Here is a 14,651-nt window from a genome sequence, read left to right on the forward strand (position 1 = left end):
CGGCTGTAGGTTGCAGGGCACACTGGACAGTGCTCAGAAAGGCCGGGAGGTACCAGTGATTGAACCAGAGCTCGACCGTTTGAACCGCATCCCAAACTCCAAAATGAAATACTTTTAGCAGCACCTCTTCATTCAAAATGGAATCTGAGATGCCCAAGAGAAAGGCATGCCAAAAAGGTATGCCAACCTTTACTTTCGGTAAACGTTGTACGTCTTACCTTTACCAGTAACAGAACGCTTTTTTGTTAATTTACCTACCTAATAAATATATTCTGTATTCATAAGACAGCCACTTCAGGTCTTCCATCAATTGGCACACAATATAAACTGAAGCAAACCAACAACCAATCATTAGAGCCCCAAAGGTGCTATACTGTGTGTGGAAGAAAATAACACATTTTTTTGTTTTATTCACTCTCATTAAAAGGAAAATAAATCAATCCTTTGTGACAGACACTTCCACATCAAACAAAACAGAAGTCAATTTAAGAGATTCTTGAGTTGCCATAAAGAAAGAGTATGGACACAGCAGCAGCAACAGTGATGCCCACTGGGAGCCGGCTGGAATGGGACTCGCAGGACCCACTCGGGGCTCCTGAATTTCAATTCGCACTTCGCGGAATGCCCAGTCCAAGTTGGAGAAACACTGTTCTAATGGATGAGTCTATCTCAAAGTAAGCTGTGCTGCCAGCTTCAACCACAGGATCTGGGACAGTATTGGGGAATTTATTTCGCCTCTAAGAGCACAGCATTCTTTGGGTGAAGGTGTTTCAGGGAACTAAAAATAAAGAAGTCCCCTGATGTAGTGATGCTATTATTCAAGATCCCAATGGTTTAGCATCATGAAATGGCTTAGCTCTGTCAAGATGAGAAAAAATTTCACTCAGCACAGAATTAGCTCGTCACTCATAAGGACAACACACCTAGGGAATAAAAGGGTTTCCAAAAGAGTCAAAAAAACCTTAACACTGGCTACTTATAATAACAAAGACACACTCTCTAGAAACTAAAGACATAAGTGCTTAAAAGCCAATTTACACAGTATTGAGATAGGGTTTCAGTGTTTTCATAATCAACATGAATTAATTTTGTTCATTTTTCATGTCTATGAGATCATAGTTTCCCCCTTTTTTATTCATTCGCGCCGAGCACACCTACCTTAGAAATGAACCTCTTCACCAGCAGCAGGACAAAGACTAGCGTCATTAGAATACCTAGTAGAGTCCCCGAAGCATAATAGAAAACAGGGCTTCTGTCGAGACAAGCAGATAAAAGCCTTTTAATACAGTCACACCTTTGGTTTAGCGTGTTTAACCTGACAACAGCAGCTACGAAAAATAACAAGGAGAAAAATCTCAGAAGGCGGCTTTAAGTACATTCCAGACTCTTTTGAAAAATGAAATTTCTATTTAGAAGTGATGGTGACTGCCCTGCTGCTAACTCAAAACAGAGTGGTCTTCTACATTCAGAATGTCACCCAACAACAATCCCTGCGTCGCTATCATGCTGCAGACACTCGGAAAGCTTTCCAAGCACGCCAGGCTGCCTGTGAAACGGTCACGTCTGCCGACATTTCACAGTGGCAACAAAGCAAACACAAAGACAGTGCAAAACCTTCCCCGGGTTAAGTGTCTGCTAATGGAACTCACAGCCTGATTGCTCTGGGTCCAAACGCTTTGGGGCAACATAAGTCACATCAGGTTTAAAGACCACAGACATTAAATACAACTGATTACCGGACAAGGAAAAACTCAGAAATGAACCATGTCAAGAACAGTGAGTCAAGAAGCAAAACATTTTGTGAAAAAGACTTCTTTCTCACGAGAGGAGTTTAAAAAAAAAACAAAACTGGGACAATATGTTTATCCAGGAATCAGAAGTTAAACTCAACCTTTTGTATCAGAACCACAAATGTGGACTAGCACCAATAAAAGAAGAGCAAGAGCAAGACATCTGATATCTGAAAGCTGAGAATAAGAAATCTCAGCCCCGGCAAAAATTAGTCATGCAATGCCAGATACTGATTTTCTCGCCTATAAAGTAAGAAAAATAATAAAATCCTATAGCGTTAAGAAGATAAAACAAAATAATGCATAGTAATAAAAGATACAGCATCAAGCATCTGAAAGTACCATGCCACACACATATGCATATAGATCACGCTGTACAAATAACTATTTCTGGTTTTAAAGGCCTTTCAAACACTATTTGAAATCTCTTGTTTGCAAAACCTAAAAAACTACAAACATGTAGACAGGAAAGGCCTACAGTCTTTCTGCTTCATGGAGTTCAGAAGTAAAAGTGAGTACTTACTGACTCAAAGTCTTTGCATAAAAGAAGATGAAAACACCCACCACAAACACAAGGAAGAGTCTGAAATCCACAACTGGAAGAAAAGACACACAGATACACACACCCCATCAGTGTGTTGTTTAGTCAAAGAAAAGAGAATTTACTGAAATGTCCATAAAAAGCAAATTGAGAAAGTCTAGGAGAGTGGCAAGGGACTTACTGTTCCGAGTCACACTAAGTGTATAGACAAATTCCTTCCAGACAGGCTTCACAGAGAAGCACACGGTCTCCCCGTATGGATTGATCACCATGGTTATTTCCTTAGATTCCTTTGGCATCCAAAATGTCTGAATCACACATCTGATGAAAGATAGAAGGGTCTCTGGAAACTGGCAATTATGGTTTTTTGTGATGTCTGTAATACTGAACAGACCCGAGCTGGTAATGTCCACCTAGAAAGCAAGAAAAACAAATCCATATACGCAGCAGTTACAACTTTGTCAAGTATCTTCTTCTTGGGTGGGAGGTGGGGGGGAAGGGGATGAGTTTAGGAGGGGACATACCCAGCCGTGCTTGGGGGCTACTTGCAGCTCTGTCCTCATGGGTCACTTCCCAGCAGTGCTTAGGGAGCCCATGTGGCAAGAGGACAGAAACAAGGTCTCCCACACACAGAGTGTGGGCTCAGCCCACTGAACGGGCCCTCCAGTCCTGAAGGCGCGCCTCAAAGTCAAGCGCAGAGAGGAGTAAAGCGAGCCGCAGAGTGAGGCCATGCTGAAACACATGTTGGCGTTCTGATCCCAAGCTGAACCTACAAGTGTGTGTTTAGTGCCAACACACGCTACAGTACAGACACCTTTAGAAAGTGTCAAAAAGTGTCTTCTGCAGTTGGGACAGAGAAGGGACCATTTTGACAATGATGGTTGGAAGGGATCACTCTGGATCCCTCTCCTTTACCCACAGACGTGTGCTGAAAGTGGGCAAAGGAACAAACATGACAGCCTCTCAGTATGTGTACTGCAAACCATAATTCCCAAAGGGGGAGAGAGGGAGAGGGAGAGGGAGAGAAGGGAGGGAGAGGGAGAGGGAGAAAAACTGGGTGCCATAGAGTAGGCTGGGGAAGGGGCGGGATTGGCAGGAGGGATATGGGGGATACTGGTGGTGGGAAATGTACACTGGTGGAAGGTGGGTGTTGGAACATTGTATGACTGAAACCCGATGACGAAAGCTTTGTAACTGTATCTCACGATGATTCAATTAAAAAATAATAATAATTTTTTTTAAAAAGAAAGTGGTTATTCCCTCCCCTGGACTGTGTTTGATCTGACTCTTCCAGAAGGTTATTACAGCCAAAGGACATATGTAAAAGGATGAGACAGAAAGTGGTAGGAGGCAGACCATTTGGTTCTAAACACAATGAGAACAGAATTGTTATCACTAACACTTGTTTACTGTGATGGAGAAGGTGCTTCCCTTTGGATCGGCTGGTCATGGATAATTCAGGCTTCTCACCCCAGGCCTCCTGAAGGAGGACCATAACCAACCTTCAAGCTGTCGTCAAGTCTCACCAGCAAGCACTAGCTACCGTGCTGAGCGGATGGTGACAACCCAAGGATCAAGAAACAACAACTCTGCCGCAGCCTTTGGTTGTCCCTCTGTATTTCCCTTTTGTCTGCAGGACTAGGGCAGGCCGGCAGGGAGTCCAGCAGCTGCGAGTCTCTGTCACTGGGCTGACCTGCCCTCGCTTCTCCTGCACTGTAGCTCCTGGATCACTGCTGCTCTCTCCCCATCACCTCTTTACATGCTGCTTGGGGACTTGATGTACATTAACACACACACCAAACTCCTTCCCGAACCCTGGCCTTCCGATTCTTTGATATCTTCTCCTCTTCTGCTCCTGCCCCTCACCCCACCTTGGATAACCACTCAAATGACCAACACACTTTTATCAGCGCCCAAACAGGCTGCATTTCCTGTGGTCCCCCTGGGTAATTATCAACTAACTGTTTTTTTGTTTTTGTTTTTGTTTTCTTTTTAGGTCACACCCGGTGATGCTCAGAGGTTACTCCTGGCTCTGCACTCAGGAATTACTCCTGGAGGTGCTCGGGGGGACCATATGGGATGCTGGGAATTGAACCCAGGTCAGCCGTGTACAAGGAAACGCCCTACCCACTGTGCTATTGCTCCAGCCCCCAACTAACTCTTGTCCAACAAGCCCACCATGAATCAAACAGCTCTCCTCCCTCCTCTTCCTTGATGTCCTTAGCACTTCTGGAGCTGGAGGGAGGGGAGAGGAACCTCTCAAAGCTGCTCTGAGGGCCCAAGCTCCACTCCCAGCATTACTCAGACCATAGGGCCCGGGGATGTGGGCTACCTGGGTCCTGTGCTGCCTGAGGCCACCAGGGCCACACCTGCTCATGCTCAGGGGTCCCCAGGGCTACCCCCATAGTGCTGAGGGTACAGCGTGTGGTGCCAGGGATCAAACCCAAATTGGATGCACACAAGGCATACACCCTCAGCCCTCTCCCATCTCCCCAGCCACTCTGTCCCCTTTGGTTCCAAATTCTGTATGTTATAAACCATTCCCCTGCATGTCCACTTAGTTCCTTTACATCCCTTGTGCTTTGTCAAACTCTCCACCTATTCCCCTTTTATGACCACACAAACTGGTGTGCAGAAGGAGACAGCCTCAAGCCGTGACTGCAGATCCAAGAGCCCTAAAAGCCTTTCCACACAGGCCGCCTGGCCACGCAGTCCCTCTCCAACCAGGATTTCCAACTCCTCCATCCTCAACACCGCACCACCAGTCCCCGTCCATAGTCAGGGCATGAAGGGAACATGGACCTAGCCCTGGCTCCACTCCCACCCAGCCAGCAACATCTGCAGGCACAAGCTCTGCTTCCTGCCACAGGGAGGGAGTGCCTGCCTCAGAGACTTAGACCTAGTTCTAAAGGCAAGCCCTCAATCGCTCTCTCTCTCTCTCTCTCTCTCTCTCTCTCTCTCTCTCTCTCTCTCTCTCTCTCTCTCTCTCTCTCTCTCTCTCTCTCTCTCTCCCTTTCCTCCCTCCCTCTTTCCCTCTCTCTCTCTCTTTCCCTCCCTCCCTCCTTTCCTCTCACACAGATCCACTTTCCCCTCCAATTATTACCCCCTTTCCTTGCTTCCGGTAGCAATAAAAATTTTCTTTCAAGCCAGCCGTGCCTGCAGTCACCAAATGCCTCCTTCCATTCTCTGAGCATGCAGTTCATATGCAGCCAGTCCACTTGAACAATGTTTGTTTGACTGGGGGACACACCTGGCAGTGCTCCAGGGTTACCCCTGGTTCTGCACTGAGGGATCACTCCTGGTGGGGTTTATAGGGTGCCAGGGATCGATCTTGACCACGTGCAAGGTAAGTGCCCTATGGGCTATACTATCACTTCAGCCCCGAACAATATTTAGTACTGCTGATCATTCCGTCCTCCTTGTGATGCTTTCTTTGTGAGGCTTCCAGAACCTCTCCTTTTCCACTATTTACTCCTCCTCTCATTCCTCAATGGCTGCCTCCTTGACTTATTACATGAGACCGGCCCAGAGTCCATTGTGGGTTCTAGTTTCTCATTCAAACTCATTTTTTAGTTTCAAGGCTTTAAATGTCATCTACACGTATCACTGCTTCGTTTTCCAGAAAAGAGACACAGGAAAAGATATACTAGGTTCCTAGTAAAGTACCTAGTTCCTGGTATCACCTGCAAGTACTAGAAAGGAGTGAACAAAATGAAAGAGGAAGGATTTTTGAGAATAACTTTGGTAGAGATTAGACTTTTGGGTCCCATAAATAATATAAATACTAAAAAGTTATAATAAAAATCAACTAGGATGGGGAAAACTGTAAAATAAAAATATATAAACAAATTTTTTTCAATTAAATAACAGAACTGTATTTGTAGGGTACATGGGTGGGAATGAATGAGCCTAAGTATCTCCTGAGTGCTTCATTCAGGCCATAGACCCTCAAAATAAAGCTAAAGCACATGACACTGTAAAATATTGTAGACACAGAAGAATACTGAACACCTGTTATGACATTTGTTTTTCACAATGACACAGCTTAGATTTTCTGAAATTACTTTCAGTGCATTCCAAGATAAGGTAAATAACTCAATATAGCTAGAAAAATAGGGATCCGTGTTTCTGATCAGAAAGGGAAGTCATAAATAAGGAAAGAAGGGAGATGAGAATGAATCCAGTGGTACTTCAGATATCAGAACCCACGACTTTCACAAATGGATAGAAACAGACATATGTGAAGGTGTGTGAGTGGATACACTTAGGTGACAATGATGTCCCACTCACAAAATCACACCTAACATTCAATGCTTGTTTGCCAGCAGGTAGAGAAATGCTCAAACCAAGAGAGGAGCTAGACTGGAGGGGTGCTTACTGAACAACTCTAAGGCAGGATAAATATCAAAATTAATAACTAGAGTCATGGGTGGCTGAATGAACTGGCAATCCATGACTTTACATGGATGTGGCCTTATGTGGGAAGAATTTATAAACATTCATTGTTCTACAAAAACTCTTCCCTTGGGCCTGAGCAGTAGGAGAGGGCATATGGCGCTTGCCTCGAACACAGCTGGCTCAAGATCAATCCCCAGCACCCTGTATTGTCCCCTGAGCCCACCAGGAGTGATTCCTGAGAGTAGAGCCAGGACTAAGTCCTGAGTACTGCCAAGTATGGTCCCCAAATTTTAAAAAAATTAAAAAAAAAACTCTTCCCTATAGAAGTATGACAATAAATCAATCAACGTAAAAGGCATGACAATAAAAACCAACAGGTGACAGACATTATCTGATTCAGGCAAACATCATCGATGGACATCAAAACTAGAATGGAAAAGACTGAATTATCAAGTTTTAAAATACCTCCTCAAAATACCTCATTTTGTGGGAGGCACTGGAGTGGGGCGGTGCCAGCCCCAAACTCCAAGTGGTCCCTGCCGCCGAAAGTCACGCCCTCGACCCACCCTCGGCGCCATCTTGATGCCACAATCCACAGAGAAGCGGCAGGCATTCTGGTGAGCAACGCAGCCCGGACCATGCTCCGGACCCGAATCGGGGCCAGCAACACTGGGGGGCCGGAAGGAGGAGGTGCCGCCAGCACACCTTCTCCGGATGGAACCCTGGCGACACTGAGCAGCAACTAACAGGGCTCCAGGATTTGGGACTGGGACAGATCCGAGCCGAGCGACCTTTTCTAAAACCTGAAAACATACAATCTTTTAATGGAAAACTAATTATCAAATGCCTCCTTATTAGGGTTATCTTGTTTGAGGATATAACTCCCACAACAATAGTGAGTTTTGTGTTGAAATATGGAACGTAATCAAGGTGAAGAGAAAATAAAGTGAAATTCATCAGTTATACAGTTGGGGTGGGGGCGGGGGTTATACCGGGGATTTTGGTGGTGGAATATGGGCACTGGTGAAGGGATGGTGTTTGAATACGGTATAACTGAGACATAAACCTGAGAACTCTGTAACTTTCCACATGGTGATAAAATTTTTAAAAAAATAAAAATAAAAAAAATAAAAATAAATAAAAAAAATACCTCATTTTACTGTGGTAAACTACAAATCAACAGACTCTTACTTAACCAACTGATTAAAATAGTGTATGTTATCAGTAATGAATGAACCCACATCCTGTGCCTCATGAAAGGTTCAAGATGTTTCCTCAGCCTAGAACACTCTTTCTCCAATCATTTATAACTCACTGACTTAGTGACACTTCCTCAAAAGCCACCTTTCCAATGAGAAGTCTCCTAACCTACCATTTGCTCTGTCTAGTTCCATTCAATTACCTTACTGTTCTGTCTCATAGTCTGTATTCAAAAAACAAATAAAAAAGTGTGCTCTCTCTCGCCACCTGCGTCTGGTGGTCTCAGGCAGCTTCCCCCACCTGAGACGGCTGATGGCGGTGGGCGGACAAAAGGTCCAGGTTGGTTTGTATCAACTGCAGCTTATTCCAATCTTACCTCCATTCTCTCCTGATTCTCCTACGCTGATTCTCCTTTTCCCCCTCTCCAGATCCTGCTCCCTCATTCTCCTCTTTTCTCTGCTTGCCCGCTCTCATGAGCTTAGTTATGTCCCAAACCATGAGGGGTTGGGGTTACAATTACACACAGGTATGGTCATACAATCAACAGATATAAAGTCTTTCCCTCAGGGGAAACTTCTATGAAAGATTCTCATTCAGCAAGACAACCCACTTAAGGGCAAAATACCATCTTATGAGTGCGTTTCTCCTTTCCTTAGTTCAATAATAAACATTCATCTTAATTCTACTTCTTAATGTTATTTATTTTGTATGGACACAGTAAGAGATACATTAAGCTTATAGGATTGCTCTCCTTGGGATATCTTGCTATAGATCTCAGACTACAGTGCTCAGGTCAGATTAGCCTTTCCTACACCTAGCAGGGTCCTAATCTAGTTATTACTTTTTGGACCATGACAGAATTTGTCCATGACCATGCTCTTAACTTATAGTTAAATATTATGGCGAGTTGGCCTGGCCCATTTCGATGCCAGGGTAGCTCACAGCTTGCCCTGGATCCATCCAGTCCCTTGTCAAGACCCTGATTTTGGGGTGCTAGGAACTAAGGGCAATTGAGGCTTAAGTCGAGAAAACAGATGCTCAGGAGTGAGTATTATTCGGAATTAATTAACCCCCAAGTTATAAAAGCATAGCATTAACTGTCTTCCTGTGTCTATACAAAAAGGACATTGCTCTAAAGTAACTATGCAAAGGACATAAGCAGAATAGAAAACCAATATTTACAAAAGCAGAGATTTTGGAGGAATTTGACTTTACTAGTCACAGGTACTGCTTAAGGGAAAATGGTGATTAACTGGTTAGGGAAGAGAGCACAGAGAAGAGGTTACAAATAAACACAGAGGAACAGGAGAGCCTCAGGAGCACTGTGATGGGTGCAACCCAATAAACCTAAGCTCCCTGTGGCAAGGGAGAAAGGACATACCAATGTTATTCTACACATAGCACATACTAATTTATAATTTCCTTCTCTATAACATTTATGGCTTATGCCATTTAACTTTATTCCCCCAAAGTAACTGCCTTATAGGAGGAAGGGAACTGGCTTGTTTACCGATGTATCACAGAGCTTAGAATAGTTCTTGACACTTAGATACCAAATTAACATTTGTTAAATGCTGAAGAACTAACTTGGTCATACCTGACACTGGAGGTTAACTCCAAATTTCTGCTTAGAGGGGATAGCAATTATTTTGATGAGTGGGAGGGCTGTTGTCTTGTGTCTAAACAGCAGGCGTCCTACTGTTACATAGTTTACATAGCTATTTACTTGGAGTGGTCTGGAGAAGGGCTAATGAAGAGATGGGACATTAATGTCCTTTCCTACACAGACCCCCAACCCCTCTTAAATATATGGGATCCCGAGTCAGCTTTCATCCTGAGACACAGTTCTCTGTCATACAAAGTTACTTTCATTCTCAAAATAATTCCTTGTTCCCAAGACATGTTTGAAACTAGACTCTTACTTGCAGAGTTGACCAAATGTACTTCCACTCCAGCTGTAAATTTTGATGGTAGCAGTAGCATTTTACTTCAGACGTTTTAATTAAATCCATTTCCTTCAAAGTTTTACACCTTGCAACTGACAGTCCTTCATCTGTCCGAAAAGAGAGACAAAAAATCAGGGTGCTATGTCAATACTCTTGCAACATACAGAGGGCACTGTAAGTGAACAGACTCTTTTGTACCAGAGGGCAGGAACTGAAGGCGGCTTCCTGGAAAAGAAGAAATGTGAGGGAAGCATGGAGGGAAAAGTCAGAGCAGTGAGACAGAAGTCAGGGAGTCAGGGGGACAAGTGTGTGAGATCCACGGAGCGGAGGGGAATCCTGAAAGTGGTTCAGCCTTTCAAAGGAAAGACATGGTAGCAAGCAATGCAGCTTCAAGATAAGCCCTGGTCCCTGTGACGCTAAGAAATGGGGACTTCCTGCCCAGGGCAGAGAACTGAGGAATTTTAACTTCAATATCAATGTCTCAGCAGGAAAATGGGTTTAACCAAAAAGGATGTTGTGAAGATACCGGCTGGTTAATTCGGTTATGAATTCTAATAAGGTACCTGGAAGTTCCCAGGCCCAGCCCCCAGCAGGAATAGCCCTAGGCACGAAGCGGCAAGACAGGAGCCTGGTGTCAGTGGAGCTAACAGAGGTGGGAAGACAATGGCTGGGAACTTCTGTGGCTGTGCTTGGCCAGCCCTCCCGCAAGGCCTCTCATCGGCTAAACCCACCCCGGGGGAAGCCAATGGGCAAAAACAGGGCGGGCAGTGCACAGCCTCCAGGCACCGAGCACAGACAAACAGAGCAAAGCGGGGATGTGCAGAGCAGAGAGAAACCGCTTCGGTAAGCAAACCGCAGCTGAGTTTTTGGAAGGAGCATGTTACAAGCCTCGTCAAATATCGGCGGTGAAGAATGAAAGCAGAGGGACCACGTCAGGAGGCTGTGGCAGCCATCTGAGTAAGCCCACACAGGACGGAGAGAACTGATTAAAGGGTACTTAAGAGGGAGAATCCACAGACTCTGGTGAGTCATTAGCTGAGGGAGAGCAAGAAGATGAAATGAAGGTCCTGGTGAGAGACAGTGAGAGGCTGCTGGCTCAGACGAGGAATGGGGAAGAAGCAAGCTCGTGTGGGGAGGGGATGCATTTGCCATCGACATACTGAGTTTTGGTCAGTGGGACCAAGTGGAAAAACAGGTAGATCTGCAGCACAGGAGAAATCTGGCTGGAGACAGACGGAGGTCCACGACATGGGTCTATGCACATAAATAGATGTGATGGATGCAATATAGTGATGTTATATGCTATATATAACTATCATAAAATCCAACACAGAATCAGACACAGGGACAGAGAGACAGGTGCTGCATTACAGAGGGTACATCTGGTAAATGCCATGAGAATATCATAAATGAGCAGGGTTCATTTTTTTTATGCAGCTACTGCTGTATTTGAATTGGAAATAAAGTGATGGAAAAGCTTTCCGGATATGAAACAGGTGTTACCACTACATCTTCTCCCAGGAGAGAGGAACAGGGGACCTTTATGAGAAATGGGGTTGGGACCTCTAACACCTCTAAGAAAAGTCTGGTCAGCTGCTTCTCCAGAAAAACCTGAAATGAAGCTGGAACAACCTGCTACAACAAAATTAGGGAGAATTGGGTAACCAGTAATAGCTAGTCAACAATTACATCCATTTAGGGAATAATATTAAATAAGGCCAGATAGGCCCTTAATGTTAAGTGAAAAGTGTACCATACTGGAGGTGACGGTGCAGAGATGCTGTGAAAAGTCACAGTCCCTGAAACACAAGTGCATAAAAGCAGGTTTCTATGACTGGAGGGAAAGCTGGGGATATGACCCATGTCAGAGCCTAGGTTCTATACCCAGCACCTCATATGGTTCCCAGAGTATATGACTTTGAGCACTGAGCCAGGAGTAGTCCCTGAGAGCTACTGGGTGAAGCCAAAAAACAAAACAAAAAAACCCAGCAGATTTCTCAGGGCTACACAAGGTAGGAAAGTTACTCATGGGTCGGTTTCCAAGGTGACACTGACAAATCATGTATTCTTAACACTGGAGGAAAATGCACATGCGTTCAAACATGGCAGCAGATCTGCAGATTTCTGAGAGTCTGAGACGCAAATACAGGAATCCAGGCTAAGGGGCCCAGAGAGGACTCTGTGGCGAATGCGCAATGCGCCTGTGTTCCAAGTGTGAGGCTGGGAGTTGTAAGCCCCAGAGCCACCCACACACCACCGAATACAATCCAGGTAGCTCAAGTGATTTCCAGCAGACAGCACTGAAACCACATGTGTGTGACCACTCTGACTAACGTGTGGCCTGTAGGGAGCCCAGGGACAAGTTCCACAGCAGAGTACCAAACAGGCATGGATGTCACCCCAGGCCGTCACAACCTCAGCAGAGGGCGGGGAGAAATCCTAAGAACCCAGCTTAAGAGGCAGATTTTTAGAAGACACAGGAGCTCTTAAACAAGGGACACTTAAAATTCCAAGGGCCTTTGATTTGGCAGGGCTTATTATAGACAGGAGCCCAGTTACAGTCAAGGGAAACGCAGATCCACTTCTATTGATACACAAAGCAGCCAATGCTGAGACAGGCTCTGGGGTAGAGCTGAAATGCAAATGAGGCCTAGACCCGATGCACAGGGAGGGAGCACTGCTGTAGGAGAGATAATTATGACCGCGGAGCCAGAGGAGAGCCAGGAGTCTGAACAATGAAACTGGGGGGTGTACCGATACATTCTGAGGCGTGGCTAGAGACAGCAACAGTGAGAAGGGGCTCCAGTTCTCCTTTGCCTTGCCCAGTACCCCATTTTCTGCCTCCATGCAACCTCCTGTTAGGGTCCCTGAGCAAGCAAGCACCAGGCAAATTCAGACGCAAGGATTCTAAGCAGGGAGCCCCTTGGCAAAACAGGAAGGAATTCCCACGGATCAGACGGGATGGAAAAAAGGAGCAGATTCCAGTAGTGAGGGGGTGAGAGGGTGAGGAGCATGAGGTCTTAGGGCTACCTCTAATCCCACACATATCCACAGTTGAGGGGGCTTCTATTTGTCTGCAGCACCTTAGCATGAGATTTTTTTTTTTTTTAAATCAACCACATTAGCTGGAATCTACAATGAACAATGAAAACGCACATAAAACTCAAGGATGAACCTGGTGGTTTGTTAAGATGGTGGTGTGAGATGTAATTATGTAATGTATCATCTCCTAGGCATAAAATCACAACACAGAAATGAGAGAAAATTCAAAGCTGATTACTCATTTGAAAACATTAATATTTATGACCACAAGGGTGGATTTCCTTAAGACTCTGGGTTAGCATGTGTTCTAAGAGACTATTCTCTGATAGCAATCATGTGACTCCAGCAATCTATGCGGGTAGAAGCAATCCTAATCAAAAGTAGTGTTCATGAAAGCTGAAAACAGGCCCTGAAAATTTGTGACTTAAAGCAGATTTTACAGACCTCTATTCCTAGAGCTGTTTGCACAGTCTGACCTGGAATAAAGGTAGTTTCCTAGTCATCACTGAATGGGCCACTTTTTCCTTCTGGCCCTCACAGGCACTGACCCTCCCTACTTCTAGTGGGCTCTACTCCTTCAAGGGCTAAATCACTTCCCTTAAAGAAAAGGACTGCGCTGGAGCAAAGGCAGAGCCGCAGACCAATGGAACAGGGTGGAATATTCCTGCCCACAACCCCAAATGTATGAACATCTAATCTTTGATAAGGGAGCAAGAAATGTGAAGTGGAGCAAGGAAAGCCTCTTTAACAAATGGTGCTGGCATAACTGGACAGCTACATGCAAAAAAAAAAAAAAAAAAAAGGGCTTAGACCTCTACCTAACACCGTGCACAAAAATCAGATCAAAATGCATTAATGACCTCAACATTAGACCAGAATCCATAATCCATACACTGAAGACAAGGTCTGCAAAACCCTCCACAATACTGAGGCTAACAGTATCTTCAATGATGACACGCCACTGACCAACCAAGTGGAAACAGAGATAAACAAATGGGACTGTATTTAACTAAGAAGTTTCTGTACCGCAAAAGATACAGTGACCAAAATACAAAGACAATCTACAGAATGGGAAAGGATATTCACCCAATACCCATCTGATAAGGGGTTGATATCAAGGATATACAAGGCACTGGTTGGAATCTGCAAGAAGAAAACACCCAACCCCATCAAAAAAAGGGACAATGAAATGAACAGAAACTTTCTCAAGGAAGAAACACGAATGGCCAAAAGGCACATGAAAAAAATGCTCTTCATCACTAATCATCAGAGAGATGCAGATCAAAACAACTATGAGATACGTCACACGAGAGACTGGAACACATCCAAAAGAACAAAAACAACCGGTGTTGGTGTGGATGTGGGGAGAAAGGGACTCTCCTACACTGCTGGTGGGAATGCCGACTGGTTCAGCCCTTTTGGAAACCAGTATGGACGCTTCTCAAAAAATTAGAAATTGAGCTCCCATTTGACTCAGCAATACCACTCCTGGGAATATATCCCAGAGAGGCAAAAAAGCATAGTCAAAATGACATCTACACTTGTATGTTCATCCGCAGTACTGTTTACAATAGCCAGAATCTGGAAAAAACCCTAGTGCCCAAGAACAGATGACTGGTTAAAGAAACTTTGTAACATCTACACAATGGAATACTATGCAGCTGTTAGAAAAGATGAAGCCATGAACTCTGCATATAAGTGGATCAACATGGAAAGTATCATGCTAAGTGAAAT

General features: G+C 44.7%; 1 protein-coding gene across 1 annotated transcript in view; it reads right to left on the minus strand.

Annotated features, from left to right (window-relative positions):
- Window positions 1-14,651, minus strand: part of NEMP2 (nuclear envelope integral membrane protein 2) — a 33,631-nt gene that overhangs the window by 11,003 nt on the left and 7,977 nt on the right. The window contains exons 2-6 of the mRNA XM_055121825.1: window positions 9,852-9,982; window positions 2,513-2,744; window positions 2,314-2,386; window positions 1,159-1,252; window positions 259-373 (exon numbers count right to left, since the gene is read on the minus strand). Coding sequence (XP_054977800.1) covers window positions 259-373; window positions 1,159-1,252; window positions 2,314-2,386; window positions 2,513-2,744; window positions 9,852-9,982 — 645 coding nt within the window. The remainder of the gene's footprint in view (window positions 1-258; window positions 374-1,158; window positions 1,253-2,313; window positions 2,387-2,512; window positions 2,745-9,851; window positions 9,983-14,651) is intronic.

This window comes from Sorex araneus, chromosome X, assembly GCF_027595985.1.
Source record: "Sorex araneus isolate mSorAra2 chromosome X, mSorAra2.pri, whole genome shotgun sequence".
Taxonomy (NCBI): domain Eukaryota; kingdom Metazoa; phylum Chordata; class Mammalia; order Eulipotyphla; family Soricidae; genus Sorex; species Sorex araneus.